This window comes from Vidua macroura, chromosome 6, assembly GCF_024509145.1.
Source record: "Vidua macroura isolate BioBank_ID:100142 chromosome 6, ASM2450914v1, whole genome shotgun sequence".
Lineage (NCBI taxonomy): Eukaryota > Metazoa > Chordata > Aves > Passeriformes > Viduidae > Vidua > Vidua macroura.
Window position 1 is genome coordinate 48,369,411 of NC_071576.1, and position 16,607 is coordinate 48,386,017.

The window sequence follows — 16,607 nt, forward strand, 5'->3', positions numbered from 1 at the left end:
TAAGTCCTGACCTAAGTGAGATGCTTCTTTGTGTTTAAAAATTGCCTTGGTTATCATGATGATTTTTCTATAAACTTAATTAGTTTACAAATGAAAATTCTAGACTAGTTCAGATGCACCAATGTCTTGGCCCTTCAGCTCTCACTACTACCAAGTTGACGGTTGTGGACAGCACTTTCAGGTCAAGTTTCTTTGAGAACCATCTGTCCAAGGGGTTACTTAAAGGTTTTGGGAAGAGAATGTTCCTGATCATGTGGTAACACGTGAGTATTCTCACCAGGAGTGCTCCTTAGATTTCTTTTTTTTTCCCCCTCTCTTTTTTTTTTCCTTCCCCTCCATTACTTTGATTTTTCTCACCTGGCATTTGGAGAGTTGTGGTAGGGAACACTGCTGAGTCTTAAATTATGATTTCATAGTGCTCTGCCTGAATGTTACATTAAACAGTTTTGTGTTGCTATCCTGTAATTTCACTGGGGGAATCTTTCTGGGCCAGTTAGCCAGTGGAAGAAGGGAAAAGATTCTACTATTTTGTACTTCAGCTGTTTTCCATGTGTGTTGCATAAAAATTCTTGGACTTTTTCTGGCCTAGAGAGGTGACAGAACTAAACCATCCCATGTCCTATGCTTCCCTTTATTAACTGTAGTCCAGGCCCTTATGTTCGAGAAGAGATGCTGGTGTTCTGCTAATGGTTTTGTCAAGCTTATGTAACAACTTTATTTCAGATATATGAAGTTATATAAGTTAATGCATGCAGAGAATTACTGTAAGAGCAGCACTATTCAGGAGCTTTGCAGTTCCTGCACTCTTCTACCAGGATGCACAAATGTTGCATTGGTTTCTATTCATAGAGACATTTGTTTGGTTTCAGTGTTTGAGCCAATAGAGATGGATGGGATTGGTTTTAGAAACAGACATAGCCTAGTTCATGCAGCATTAATAAAATTAGTTTAGTCCTCTTTATGCCAACTGGTCACATAGTGGTTAGCTTCTCTTATCTAAAAATGCGTGAATAAACTTTTTTACGTACTACTTAAAACAGACTTTGCCGTGCTATTGTGTTTCATGTGAAGGTGGATCCTACCCTGGGTAGTTGTGCCTTGCTTTATTTTCTGGGTGTATTACATAAACATGAACATGGATCTGGTCCTGGTTGTGATGACTCTTCATAGTTCTGTGTTTGAATGTAATCCATCTGTACACATGACAATACTTTCATCCTGCATGTTACCTTCAGGTCTAAGGTTTTAACCTTCCATCACTGGATACTTCTTCGTGACAGGACTGTATTAACTTGGCTGAACTATTGCTGAATGCAAGCCATCCCTGGATGTAGGAAAGCCAGATTTAAATAGACTTGAACCTCATCCAGTCAGGTGATTCTTTTTTTACATTGCTTTATGGGAAGACCTTTTGTGAGTTTCTGGGGGTGGGGGTTTGTCCCTTTTTTCATAATGCAGTACCTAATCTGTCCTGCAGAGAGGAGCAGTCTGAGTTAATGAACCACATGTACCACTAAGTGTAAGTCAGTCTTTAGACCAACCTCTATACTCTTGCAGATTTTGAGGTGGACTGAAAAAGTCCTGATTGACCAGAGCAGGGTTCTGGTGGTACACCCTTCACAGAGTATGCTGTAATACATGCACTCCAAGTATCTTGCTAATTTTGGTTACACTGGTGTCTCTAACTTACTGTGTAATCCTGCTGTATTGAATTCAGAAGCCAACTGTTCTGGTGTTAGACAATGGTATTTAGACACTGAAGTCTTTTAAACAGAAAGCAGAGTAGAGAAATAACAAAGACATTCTTGTAAGGGGAGTAATAATAGTGGTTTTCATTTGGATAGTTCCACTAGCAATTTAAATCTGTGGATCTTAAGAATGTGTAAACTCTTCTGAAAGTGCATTAACCTAAGCAGGTTTCTTACTTTTTTTCCACATGACATAATTGAAGAAGTGATGTTCTCTTCCTTTTTGGAGCTCTGCTTTGGAACATAGGTGCGCTTCTAAAATGCAGGAACAATAACCTACAAAACTTCAGTGAAGTGAACTGAGTCCAGAAAATTTGTTTAATTTTTCTGCTCTAGTTCATCACTTGACTCACAGGGTATTGGCAGGTCTGTCAGGCATGGAGACCTCAAGGTCTGCAGGTGGAAAAATGCATTTAAAAGACCTTTAAGAGAATTATGGTCAGTGCATTACACTGAGCTTCAGTTCATGTGTATGGTGGTTGCTAAAATAACCGGAGAAATTATGTTTAAGGTCCTTTCCAACCGAAGGTATTCTTTGACTCTATGATCTTTAGGTTGACACAGACCATCTGTTAAATCACCTGCAAAGATCAAAAAACAGCTTTGAAGACACAGCTCCTTATCTTTAACATGGAAGGTGTAAAATTAATACAATTAATAATTTGGCAGAATACTTGAAAAGCTACTGAGGTGAATAGTTTGGGTTTTTTAGTTGAATATGCCAAATACTGGGTAGTCACTGACCTGAGTTAATAAACATGCCACTAATTTTGCTACCCTTCTTAGTTGCTAGTACTTTATTTTCCATAAACAGTATTACCCATGTTCCCAAAAGAAACTGAAGAATTGTGTGGCTTGAAACCTGTGTTAAAAGCAAAATCAAAAAGCCCCTCAAAGTGCTGGAAAGTGAAGGTGAATTTTTGTTTCAGAAATTCTTCCTGCAACTACTACAAACAGCTAATTGGAAAGAAAAAGCAGTTTTGTAGGGTGATTTTTCTTGCTTGTTTGGTGTTGACTAGAGTACAGACAGGTAAGTGTCAGTTTGAAGTAAGTTAAGGATACTAAATAGAGCTCGTAATACTTCAGTGTAAAGCAAAGTAACATTAAACTATCAGAAGTAGAGATTTTCATAATGGTGACTGACTGCTCTCTTAATTTACCTTGTTACTTTGGAAGCCTGGATGTGGTATCTGTTGGGTTTTTTGAAGCTGACCTGTTTCCAGATGGAAACTGGCTGAGTTCTTTATAGACTTGTGCCAACCTAACAGGCATTCTTAATGCTTCTTAGTTTATTTCTGTGTAGGTTTGTGGATAAATGACATTAATATAAGGGAATAGTTATGAAGATAGGAAAAAACTACTGCAGAAAGGTCTAGTAATGGGCATTTCAGGTCTTCCAGATCTGAAGATGTTATTTTATGGGAATTTGCTAATAGGTTTTTTTTTTTAAAGTCTGGATTTGTGTTAGATTTCAGTGAATTACAGATTATAAAGGCAGTTTCATTTCAGTGAAGATGAAGTTTCTTCTTTGACTCTCAAAAATGGAAGGAAATGTTAAAATTGATTTAAAAGTAAATAGGTATTTCAGATGACATGCTGCTTTTCATTTTATTTTCAGTGTATGCTCTGATGAAGGGACACTTTTCTTCCTAGCAAGTTGTTTCTTTCCTCTGTTCACGTGTTATATTTGTTGCAAAACAGTCCTTAGTGTTTATGCAGTTGTCAAGCTATTGAATAGAACCTATTAACAATATTAAATTATACAATTCTTTTTTGTCGTTGTAGGAAGAAATCTGCTTCATCTAATTCAATGCTAATTCAGTCCTGCTAATCTGCTAGTACTGTAGATTGAAAGATATTTTTGCTGTTGCCAGGATACCCTGTAATGGGCAAGAAGCCTGAGAGAATCAAAACGTTCTGATTTTTTAACCTTTAAAAACTTTTGTGTTTTAACAGGTAAGAAACTATTAAACTTCACCTACAGCAGTAGATTTAGCTTCTGCATCTATAAAGCCTTATCCTAAGGCATTCAGAAACCACTTAAATTTTAAGCTTTTCATGTCCCTGATGTCCACTAAAGTCACCTGATTTTGTAAGTTCACATTTACCACTTTCTAAGTTGGAGTTCCTTCTTCAGTTCAGGCTTTGTGGCCATGCCTTCCTTTTCTTGCAGCTTTTTTCCGACTACTTTCTAGCTGGCTGATTCTAACTTTTGTCTTTTAACCTACCCTGCTCTTTCACTATCTTTCTCCACCCTACTTTGGTTTACTGTGACAATCAGGGGTGTTCCAGACACACAGTTGTGGATATTCTGTTTGTTTTACAGTGTTTTGCTTTTGTGCCAGGAAGTGTATCTGCTGCCCAACCTTTTTGAAAGTTTCAAAGCAAATATGTTCATGAACTGACATATAGTAGATATGAGTGAGGTTTATAGATTATTATACCGAAGCAATACTGTCTTTTGCAACTGATTTTTTTGGTACTAAACTTCATGTTCCAGTGCAAAGGTATCTTCTGGGTACCTCTGCATTGTTGAGCTAGCTTGCACTTTATATTATTATGGAGTCATGTGCATTTCTTAGTGCAATAGTATCTTCATTTTCATTTTGAAGCTAATTGGAAGAATTCAGAATAGGAAAAAATCTAACTGAATTCTGTGACCAGTGGATATTTTAAATTTGTAATTGGCAGTTGATGTGAAATGACTAGAACACGATGCATCTTCTCTACTTGGGCAGGAGGGATTAGTGTCTTAATTTGTAATTATTGCATGTAATTAAGATCTTTATTTATTAACACTTAGTAACCTGTGGTTTGAGATAGTGTAGGAATTGATGGGGATATAGTTGTTATTTGGTATGGCGTTGCTCTTGTCAATTCATTGCAGACTGTAGATTTCACCTGCTTTTTGTACTTCTGTTGAACAGGTATGACCTCTTGAATTTTGAGGGATTGGTGTCTTGGACTAAACTTGAACTAGTTTGGATTTATTTACATACTTCATGTCAAAGCTATAGATTATTGGGGCATTCAGTCATAAGGGGGAGAGTATATGCACATGATATGTGTGTGTATATATATAATGTATTATATAAAAAATCATAGGATGACAGAATAGTTAGGGTTGGAAAGAACCTCTGGAGATCATCTAGTCTACCCTCCTGCCAAGGCAGGGTCACCTAGAGCAGGTGACACAGGAGCATACTCAGGTAGGGTTTGATTGTCTCCAGACCTTCCTGGGCAGCCTGTTCCAGTGCTCTGCCACCCTCAGTGTAAAGAAGTTCTTCCTCATGTTGAGGTGGAATTTCTTGTCATTTAGTTTATGGCCATTGCTCCTTATCCTGTTGCTGGGCACCATGGAAAAGAGTCCAGCACCATCATCTTGGGACCCAGCTTAGATATTTGTATACAAGAATGAGATGCCCTCTCAATCTTTTCTTGTCTGGGCTAAAGAGGCCCAGCTCTCACAGTCTCTCCTCATAAGTGATGCTCTAGACCTCAAGCCCATCATTGTGGCCTCTGCTGGATCCCTCTCCAGTAACGCCTTTTCTTGCTTGAACCATGGCGATTAGATTGACCATAGCACTTCACTCCAGATGTGGCTGAATAGAGGGACAGGATCACCTCCCCTCCACCTGCTGGCCACACTCTTCCTGATGCACCCTAGGATACCATTGTCCTTCGTGGCCACAAGGGTAATCTGCTGGCTCATCCACAGATGTGTTTTTCTAGTTCTCACCTAGATAGGAGTGCAGCTGAGATTGATAAATAAGGGTAGAAGTGATTTCACTTCATTTCTTAACTGTTCTGTCACAATAGCAGGCTCCTTCTTCTCATGACTGATAGAGAAATTAAAGTCCCTGCTTTAATAACTTGCCTCAGTAGGAGGTGGCACCTTGTTAAAGAGCGTGTTAGGAGATCACTGTCTTCATCCAGTTTTCTGGCATGTTTTTCTCACAGTGAGGGAAAGACTGCCACATGGCATCTCCTGCATTCCTCTCAAGAGGATGTAGTTACCCTCTGAAAGTATAGTAGTTAGCAAAGGAAAGACTATAGTGTCTGGAAGGAATCCTGTCATGGCATCAGGAGGCCACTCTGGCTGCAGTATATGGCCAACTATGGCTGTCCTGGGAGCTTGGGAGACTGTGGCCTGAGAGATGTGCTCATGTGGGAGAGGGAGGCTTAGGTAGACCAAGGTCCCCTTTTCAGGGATCGCTTCCCTGTTCCTGCTGCTCCTTGGACACAGGGACTGCCCTCGGCCTCCCCTCGTGTGCCTAAGCTTCAGCCTGCTCTTCATCTTGTCTCTGGGCTCCCCTGCATGAGACAGAGGCAGCAATTTTGCAGGAAGGTCAGAGATCCTTGGTAACCTCCCACTCTGCAGCCCCCTGTGTCCAGCAGTGGCTGAGAAGAGGGTGAAACATCCAGAAATCCTGCTCTGTGGAAAGAAGTGCAGCCAACCTTCACAAGGTCTCCCAGCCTTCCATGAAGGAATTGTTGGTTGGTTTTGTTTCCCTTTTAATATCTCTTCTAGTTTGTTATGCCTGTGGACTAGGAAGGAGTGTGCATGGTATCAGAAGTATGTGTTAAACTGTTGAGGTAGAGGTTTTTCTATTTTCTTTTCTATTTAATTCCTATTAATTTCAAATCATTTATTTGTTCCTTTCTCCACAAGAGTTTCTTTGAAACTTCACTAGCTTATTATAAGTAATGAAGTATTTCTTTTCCACTAGGTCTCAGGTTTGTGATGTGAGTAAGCTGTTCTGACACTGAAGAAACAGCTGCATGTTATTTTGTATTCACTTCAGACTTGTATTCTATATGAAATTGATCTTACATTTTGTTTAAGAAATGTGGCAACTGTACCATGAAAGCTTATTACTGCATCTAGTTTTTTTTTGTGATTGCTGGGTGTAATTGTAAAGCAGTGTAATTAAATCGAGGGATTTTGAACACCAACTTACATCTTTGTAGCTAATAGTACTCAGTGAACCTCACTGCTCTGATTGAAAAGAAATTTATTCCAAATAGGTTAGGACAGGCAGTTGTAGACAGCAAGTTTATAGTGGGTGATGCTCTGCTGAGTACAACAGGCAGTTTAAAAAGTAGCAGCTAGAGTGTCTTCTGTTATTTTCTTTCACTGGTAATTCTCTTCGGCTCTAAATTTTTTTCAGAGATGCATTCATACTTAGTTTTGTTTTGAACAAATGGTCCACTTTCAGTGTCAAAATAAGCACTTTATAAATGCTAGGACAGTGTCTTATTGCTGTCCACTGATTGGAGGAAGGGGACCTCCTGGCCTAAACTGGAATCTCACTAAACATACCTAGATAGTAACTAGGTGAGGTTATATGAAGCTGGCAGAAGGGCATGCTTGGCATTTGAAATAAATCTCTTAATGTGTTTGAAGGTATTAGAAGATAACCTACCAAAATTTTTCATGATAGAAGCTTAATAAATTATCTTCACTGTTACTTTATTATTCCTTAAACTTCCCTACCTACTTGGTTTTTAGGATGCAAGGGATTCTTTGCATTGGAAATGCTTGTTTCATTAAGAAGTGCAAGATCATACTAAAATCAAGGACTCCTTTGGTGGTTGCTCTCCTTGCATCCAACAACTAGGCTGGCTTTTGCTAGTTGCTGCACAGAAATTATAAGTCCTGTTTTGCTGAAGTAGGCTGCATCACTTAAGATGTGTTTCAATTGTGGAAGTGTTTGTTGGTGCAAAAGTAACTGATTTTCTTTTCCATCTGTGTACTTGAATTCTATAGTAAGAAAACACAGTAGTGCACAAAGAAAAGTGTCAGATTCTGAGTTCTTTATAATGTAGTAATTGTTACAACTTTATATATAGCATTTTTCAGAATTTCACTTACTAAGGAATCTTCAGGTTGATACTGATACACTTGCTTGAAAAATGAAACTGGGCATTGCAGTAAAATCTGTTAAGTTCCTGAGTAAAGCTCTGTGTATATGCCTTTAACATCTATGTAGTTATCAGGTAAATAGCCTTCAACTGAAATCCTTCTGGTTTTCCTTTTACACTGGTCTAGATGCCCATGTTTGCTTGGAGCTGCCACTACTCACTTTTATATGGAAATCTGAGGTACTGAGTTGGAAGGAACTCAGTGTAAAACACCTTTCTCATGTTTGTTTAACCTAAGTATGATGCTTAAAAGTTCAACTCAAAGGAACAGCTTACTGTAGTTTTATTATTTACTGGAAAGACTTCTGAATGCCTTAAAGACTTGTTAATCTGTTTTGTAGAAGGTTCAGTATAGGAGACGTTGTCCAAAACCATATGCTTCTCTGACTGGAATTCACATCTTAGTCTGGTAGCTTGAAAACAGGAATATGGCTATTCAGGAAAGGCGTGTGACAGCTACCATCACTTGAAGGTACCTAAGAGATTTTGTGATACAACTATTACCAACTTTTTTTAATGGAAATGCCACTTAAGCACTTGACCTCCGGAAAGATCCACTGATGAGTTACTGTTAAAAATACCTGTGTGGTTTTCTTTCCCTGTAACAGATGGAAGATTTCATTTTCCTTCTTGGTCTGAAAGGATTATTTCTAAGCTTTTTCTTCCATTTTGCACATAATACAAGTGAGAATTTCAGTTACCTGAATGGCAGCAATTGAAAGCAGGTTTTCTTTGCTTTGTTGAACTGCTTTTTTCTTTTCAGATTTAAGTATTTATTACATGGAATGCTATTTAGCATTAATTCAGAGAAGAATCTGTTAACAATATTAAGAAAACAAACCAATATTTTTACGGATATTAGATGTCATTCAGGATCTTGAATTGTCGTAAGTTGTGCATCAGCAAGTTCATGTAAACTTTTCTAAGTACTGTTTAATGAATTGGATGTCAGTCTTGCTTACTGGGAACTTCCAGAGATTCTAGAAAATGAACATGTTATCAAAGACAGTTAAATACATGCAGCATCTTTACCAACTTTAACATATTTTGTCTTTCCACATGTGAGTTTTTACATCATCCTGGATTATTTTGTAGTTTCTAATCTTGAGCATGTCTCGTGTTTGGAAGTCTTTTATATCTTGCATTAAGTCCAGATGTCTTTTTCTGCTCTGACTGAAAGTGAGGTAACATTGGGAGTAATACAACCCATTTGACCTACTGAGTTTTTTCTAAATTTGCAGGAAGTGAAGTTTTGGAATGAGCACACTTGAGGGTTTTGGACAGAAGGCCTAATGCTGATGCTGTTAATAGGACTGAAAATTGAAAAAGCATGATGATGATACAGAATTTCAGAATTAGTAGATTTTGGGAGGGAGGGTAGAACAGTAGGCTTTGAGAAAAATAGTAGTAACATGTTTTGATTTTAAAACTTCCAATCTAAACTATGCTAGGCTGATTCTAGATTACTGTCAGTAATAATGCCTAAGAAAATTCTCTTCTCTTCAGGGTTCCTTGACTTTCCCTTTGGCACAGTTTATGTTGTTTATTTTTCCTTATTTCAAAGGACCTGGGCTCCTGTTAAGAAGTGATGGAATAATCTGTGGCCGGCACCTGACATATTGAGGGAACAGCCCCTAAAGGAGCTTGCCTGGGAGACAGTTTGTGAAATAATGCAGTAACATGTTTGCAGTAGTACGCCTCTTTTTTTGTTATTGCTCTTTTCCATTGTTGAATTTCTCTTGAAAATACTGACTGAGAAATACATTGAAGCTACTGAAATGAGCATTAATCACTATGGAGGTATTTACATCTTGAATTAGCATTGAGAGTGGTTACTTATGAGCATGGTACTTTCACTAATTGGGGCAAGGGGAGGGATTTGATCTACTTTCTAGAGGTTTAAAAATCCCAATCAAAAATATCCTCTGGCTTTAATAATGCACTATTTTCACTTCCTGACAGTAAGTTTGTGTGTAGCTTGCATTACCCACAAGCTAGTGTTTTTCATAAATGTATAAGTTGATTTAAGCTAATTTGTAAGATCAGGTATGTTAAACCCTGCTTGAAAGTTTACTAATACTTCTAGTATAAAATAGGTTTTTTTCTGCTTCCTAATAATTTAATACTTGCACGGGATGTTAGATTAGTACCAGTACTGCAGTCAAATAAATCTATACATTGCCTGATTGATTTTATTTGAATCCATGACTTTATAAACAGAAAGCTGTGTAATCTAGGGCCAGTTATGAATGTTACAGCTTCTGAAAAAAGGTCAAGCAGAGTAAGGTGATCAGTATGTAGTGGTTAAAGCAACAATTAAAACCCTCAAAGCAATTAAAATGTCTTGAAAGTGAATATACCAAGCTTTATAATATTTATGCTGAATACTGAAAGTCTTGCTAGTGGAAAGATTGTACACACAAAGGTTTTGCTAGATCCTTCAGGCTGTTTCTGTTTCCAAACTGCTCAATTACTAAATTTGACACAATGCTGTTCTAAGTAGCTGTAGTGTGCATGCTGAATCAATTTCAAGTTGGAAGAGCTTACATGCTGCCTCTTAGTTCAAAAAGCATTGGGTATTTCTATTCTGTATTTATGGGGTGTTTTGAGTGTATGATAACAGCATAGTTGGATTATTGCCTTTTAAGCTTACTCCTGTATACAGCCTACAGTTGACAGAAATGTCCTTGCTAAAATAATACTGTTCACTGAAATTCCTTGCCTTAACTACGTGTCCTCACAGCTGATATTGCTAATGCACAGCAGTAACTAATATATTAATTTAATCTTTCACATTTGGAAATTATTTACTAAAGGAGCAAAAGGAGTGTTTCTTTAAGTGTGCTTCTCAAAACTGCTGCTTTCAATTGTAAGGAAAGGAAAGTTTTTCTTACTGTATTCTAGTATCTCTTTTCAGTCCACTTAAAATCTGCATTCATATAAGCCCAGTTAATACTGTGTCAGAGGTCAAATGTCATGTGAAAGCCTTGTTTTCAGGGCTGGAGGGAAATTAAGTGTTTGTATGGAGCTTAATGAGAGGTGAAAGCAAGAATTTATTGGATATATTGTAGACTGAAATACTCTTTTCTGATGGCGCAGTTGTCTCAGTAGCAACTGTTCAAAAGGTGTCTTCGAGGAACAGAATTAATATAGAGGTGCCAAAGCATTTTATAGGTGAAGTTGTTCATTCTTACAGATCTGTTACAGCCTCTTGGAGTGTTTCAGGGCTTGGGGCCACTGCCCTTGGCGTGTTCGTGTCACACATCTTGGCCTTTGCTATTCCTCCTCTGTCAAGTTTGTGGAGGCAGGGACAATTAGCATAGTGTTGAAATTAGTTCCCACTTTCTGAAGTGTGCTGCCTGCAAGCTAAAATTCTTTTAATTCCTCTACCTTTATAGATGTTTTGTTCAATGGTGGGGGTGGTATTTCAGTGCAGTTATTCTCTGTCCATTTCCTCTTCGCCCAGCTTGATTAATTGCTGAGGAAATAGCTCTGAATCTGTGACTCAATGCATAGATTAAAAACAAGGAATGGGAAAAGCAAATTTCATACCTTTTTCTTTAATGCGAAATCAGTACATTCCTCTCATATAAGTAAAACCCTGCCTAACTCTTACCTTTTGGATGTTAGAGTAATGCCTACTGCTAATATATTGCTATTCTTCTTGCACAGACCAGCATGTTTTGGAAATTTGATCTCCATTCATCATCACACATAGATACCCTTCTAGAGAGAGAAGATGTAACACTGAAGGAATTGATGGATGAAGAGGATGTTCTACAGGAGTGCAAGGCTCAGAATCGCAAACTTATAGAGTTTCTGTTGAAGTCAGAATGTTTGGAAGACTTAGTTTCATTTATTATTGAAGAGCCACCTCAAGACATGGATGAAAAAATTCGATATAAGTAGGAAAACTTTTGGGGTGGGGGAGATTTGGAAGATGGAAAGAGGACTAAATAAGTCTAGTTAATTTGATAGTGTGAATCCCTGTGTGCTGGTGTATAGTACAGTACTGGTGTGTTTGAGATTAAGTATGTTTTCAAGAGGCTTCATAGAACTTAAAAGTAATGGAAGCTTCTTATCCACAAATGCTTTCAAAACCAGTTCATGTCCAAAGGAGTTGCTAAAAAAGGTTCAACCAGGATTCATATTAAGTTTCCTATAGTTGTGTTTAAGAAAATAGTTGAATGAAAAACCCTTTTTGGGTAGTATAACTGAATGGTTAGCTTTGTTTTGTTGATTTGTAAGATGTTTTGAAGATACCTTTTAGAAGATTTGTGATACTCCTTGGAACAATGTCCTTAAGGTCTCAATGCTGATGCTTTTCTTTCCAGAGTATGGCCATGACTTCTGGCTTACTGAGAAGGTTCAAGCTCAAAATCCATCTAGAGATTTGTAGAAAAGCACTTCTACTGCTTTTGGCCTATTTTAGTGTTGTCTGTACAGAAAGGGGCTTTTTTTCTTAAAAGGTGTGTTAAAATAATGTGAAATAAGTTACACTCTTAGCTGCAGAACTTCACCATTTCTGAAAAACCAAGCCTCCTGTTTCTAGTAGAGTTGGAAATTGAAGCAAATTAGAAGTCAGTACTTGAAGAGATAGATTTAACAATAGATCTTGAAATGAAGGCTTACTATCTCCTTTTTCAGAAAGTGTTCTGTTGCTACTGAAGATTGAAGTAGTGCCCTTCTTAAATGAAAACAGAGCTTATAGGCTGAATGTGCAGTTTTATTACTTTGTGTTAGTTTGCTACTTTAGTGTAGACCACCCCTGCTTGAAAATTTAATCAGATGCATTACCAGGTTCTGAATTCAGAGGTGGAAGTATGAGAGTTCTGATGTATGAGTGATGGAAAATTTTTTCTTTTTCCCAGATACCCAAACATATCATGTGAGCTGCTTACATCAGATGTCTCACAGATCAATGATAGGTTGGGAGAAGAAGAATCCTTACTCCTGAAACTGTACAGCTTCCTCTTAAATGAATCTCCTCTAAACCCCCTACTGGCCAGTTTCTTCAGCAAGGTGTTAAGTATTCTTATCAGCAGAAAACCAGAACAGGTAACTGTTTGTAAACTCACCTATTTTACAAGTGCTCTAATAAAGCTGTGGAACTCAGCAATTCTGCTTTAAGATACACAATTGAGGGATAGCAGCAGAGTCAAAAGAGAGCATTCAGGTTCCACACTAGCTGAAGACACCTTTTCATTATGCACACGATTAAAAAAATACACTTGGATGAATAGATGTATTTGATTCAGATTTGCCTGAGCTATTTATGCAGTGAATGTTTGAGTGCCTACCTTTTGCCTTAGCTCTGTTTTATATGATCATATTTGCATTTATTGCTGTTAAAAGCAAATGTAAATTACTTGAATCAGTGATAGTGGTCCTGACTTGGTGTGAAGAATTATTTAGAACAAGGAGAGAAACATTTGGAGTCCTTGCTCAGAAATGCTCTTGTGCTCAGTGTATGTGGTCCAATACTGCAAACAGATGCAATGACTTGACTCTCAAACCTGAGATACTGTTTGTATTAAGAGTTTTGCTGTGTTGAGCTTTGCCCACTAAGCAGAGATGAGACTGATTCATATCAAAAAGAAAACCTGACTCTGCTTTGGATTATAAGTAGGTTATGGTCAGCCAGTTGGGATTGAAAGGAGACCCAGGACACACTGCCTGTAGTATGGATCTGCCCTGTGCCTGGGTTTTATTTTATCTTGTTTTGCACTGCAGGCTTTAAGTGGCAGAAATTTAAGAAATTCTTGTCTATTTTTGATAGGAAAATGAAATGGAAAGTGACTGGTGTAATTTATCATGTAAAATACATGAAGCAAATATAAGCTTACTTTTTCATTTCCAGATTGTAGATTTTTTAAAGAGGAAGCATGATTTTGTAGACCTCATTGTTAAGCACATAGGGACCTCTGCTATCATGGACTTGTTGCTCAGGCTACTGACTTGCATAGAACCTCCACAGCCCCGGCAAGAAGTGCTAAATGTAAGTAAAATATTGCAGACCTTTGGTTTGACATGTGTGAACTCTAAGCTGACTTAACTTCTGCTGGCTTTACTAAGTTTATTTCTTGAATATGCTGAAATTAGATGTGTGGGGGTTTGTTTGTGGTTTTTGTTTGTTTGTTTGTTCTTGGTTTTGGGTTTTTTTTTCTGAGCTGCCAGTATTTTTCCAGTGAAACCCCACTGCTGATGGGGACAACTTAGAACCCGAGTGGCTGGTCTCTTCCCCAGTCTTTGGTATCTAACTTACACCTGCAGATGCAATTTTAAAATTGTTTTGAACCTTACCAAACACACCTTGGCATCAAAGTTTTTTGACGTTAACCTAAGATTTTCTTTTTTACTGTGGCTCAGAAATGCTGATTTTACTTCTTCTTTTTGTTCTGAAGTATTGTTAATCCTTATTAGAAGTATTGACATTATGACTTGTGGCAGTTGTCCAAAGGCTACTTTCAATTTCATGAGTACATTTAATTAATTCACTTGGGAAAAATTCATATTAACATCCACAAACATTTTTACAGTGGCTGAATGAGGAGAGAATTATCCAGCGGCTTGTAGAAATCGTACACCCATCTCAAGACGAAGATGTAAGTATTGGTCTGATGATGTCTTGGACTGGCTACCTAGCGCAGAGGCTAGACAGAGTTAGAGAATAAAGTGGGTGTTTATTAAAGGCCTTTAACAGATACACCTTGGGCAGTGCAGGAGCCCTGCAGAGGCTACACCCAAGGTGGATGGCGGTCATGAGTTTTCTCAGACAGATGTAAGTTTGGTCTATTTGCATATCAGAGGTTAATCGTCCAATTATAGCTTGAGATAATGAAGTTATGCTGCCCTGGTTTGCTTCTCCCCTCGATTTACTTTTGTTGATACTTTTCAGGCCTCAGGCTGTGATGGTGACCTTGGTTCTCAGGCCTGGAAGGATTTTGTCTGACTAAACTGTGAAGAGAGCTTGCTAACACTATATGAAGTTCACTTACACACTAGTGCAGTACAGGATCTGAAAAATAGAAAAGCTAAAACTTAAGGCATCAGTGGTACTCTCCTGGGTCTATCTGTTCAGCTGTACAACATGGTGTTAGAACTCTTAGTTTTACTGTTTTCTGCTTGCTTTTTTCAGTAAGTTGATTTCTGTATTAAGTGTGGTTATTTGAGAAAGGTTATGTGGTTTTGTTCACCTCCCTGCCCCCTTTTTGAGATCCATATCAAAGCCTTAGGCATACTTGGAGTTGTTGGAAGATTCAGCTCTCATGTTTTGCCACCTTAATGTTGGAAATAAATTCTTGCCTCGTGCTTCAAGGTTTGTTTTTTGTTTTTTTTTTTGTTTTTTTTTTGTTCTTGTTTTTTGTTTTTTTTTGTTTTTTTTTTTTTTTTGTTTGTTTTTTTTTTTGTTTTGTTTTGTTTTTTTTTTTGTTAAAGGTTAGTTAAGGCATAAAGCTACTGCCTGAATGTTTTTTGAGTAGGAGAGTTCTTGTTCATGTTGAAACTTTCACCTTTTTTAACTGAAGAATTAGCATCTAGCATGTTATTATTCTTGTAGTGCAAAGTGCTGTTTTTCTGTTTCAGAGGCATTCAAATGCATCGCAGTCACTCTGTGAAATTATTCGTCTAAGCAGAGACCAGATGCTACAAGTACATAACTGTTCAGAAGCAGATCCACTGCTTGCAAGTTTAGAGAAGTAAGTTGGTTTGAATTTTTAATTTTATTCTCACTTCATAAGAAACTAGTTTTTAACTTTTGACCTTGAAAACCTTCAGAAATGGCAAGCTCTTTTTAGGTTAATTTTCTTGACTGCCTGTCTTCTGTTTGTGCAGTGAAAAATAACTTGGCAAGTAAGCAGAGGACACCTGGAAGATTTTCTAGTGAGGAATGTGGGAGAGAAGTTGTCTCACTAAATTATTTCCTGTGCTGCCCAATTGAATGATACCTTATGTGTGGAGGTCAGCTTGATACCATGCAGACTAAATATGGGAAACTTCAGCTTTGTTCTGTTACTTAAGTTAATCTAAGTGAATGTTTCTGCCAGAAAAGATTCTGTATTCCATTTTCCCTTTTTTTATGTGGGCAAATAGTAGTTACTTCTGCTAACAGCTATCCTGAAGTGGTTTCATCTGTTACCAATACTTTTCTTTTTCAGACAAGAAATAATAGAGCAGCTTCTGTCTAATGTTTTTCATAAAGAAAAAAATGAATCTGCAATTGTCAGTGCAATCCAAATCCTCTTGACCTTACTTGAGACAAGACGACAGACGTAAGTGTTATTATTTCACTCAGTTTATGCCTGCAGTAGCAAATGCCTTCCTTGTGCTTGAGACCAAACCATTTCTGTGACCTGTTGTAGCTGAAGGAGTAAAAATGCAAATCAGATGAGTGTGGTTGGCATTGCTGCACTTTCACGAAATGACTGGTCTTTTTGCAGCTTTATCTAGTGTGAGTACCAATAGACAGATCAGACTAAATACATTTCATCAGTTTGTTTCTGGATACAGGGAATAGAATTAAATAAGTATAGTGCAGTGACTGAATATTGACTTTTTAAAAGTTATGTGTAATATTATTGCAACTTAATTTGGAGAAACTGCTGAACAGATCTCTCTGGTACATTCAACTTATGTCGTTTCAGATAGACAAATGAAGCTCTTTAGCTGCTTCAATAAAACAAATTAAAATGTAGTTTTTAATCTCAAAACTACTTTGGGGATTTCAAGCACAATAAACCTAGAAATACCAGGGCTAGTGTTTGGGAAAATCTCTTGTTCAACCATTATGCCAAACTTAATTTTTATCTGTGTGTAACCCTAGGTTTTTGCATTTTTTGCCTCTTCGTTATTTTCACATCCTTTCAGAACTGTTACATACCTCAGAGATGTTTTACAACTAGTTTTGGTACTAATTACCAAATTCTGCTTATGTGC

The 16,607-nt window shown here is 37.6% G+C and overlaps 1 protein-coding gene across 6 annotated transcripts in view; it reads left to right on the forward strand.

Annotated features, from left to right (window-relative positions):
• Positions 1-16,607, forward strand: part of PPP6R3 (protein phosphatase 6 regulatory subunit 3) — a 58,137-nt gene that overhangs the window by 18,165 nt on the left and 23,365 nt on the right. For all 6 annotated transcript variants that reach the window (XR_008437529.1, XM_053980217.1, XM_053980216.1 and 3 more), the window contains 6 exons: positions 11,346-11,578; positions 12,545-12,731; positions 13,534-13,671; positions 14,213-14,278; positions 15,258-15,370; positions 15,830-15,943. Coding sequence is in view for 5 of the 6 variants with exons in the window: in XM_053980217.1 (XP_053836192.1) it covers positions 11,346-11,578; positions 12,545-12,731; positions 13,534-13,671; positions 14,213-14,278; positions 15,258-15,370; positions 15,830-15,943 (851 nt within the window). In the remaining variant the exon portion in view is untranslated. The remainder of the gene's footprint in view (positions 1-11,345; positions 11,579-12,544; positions 12,732-13,533; positions 13,672-14,212; positions 14,279-15,257; positions 15,371-15,829; positions 15,944-16,607) is intronic.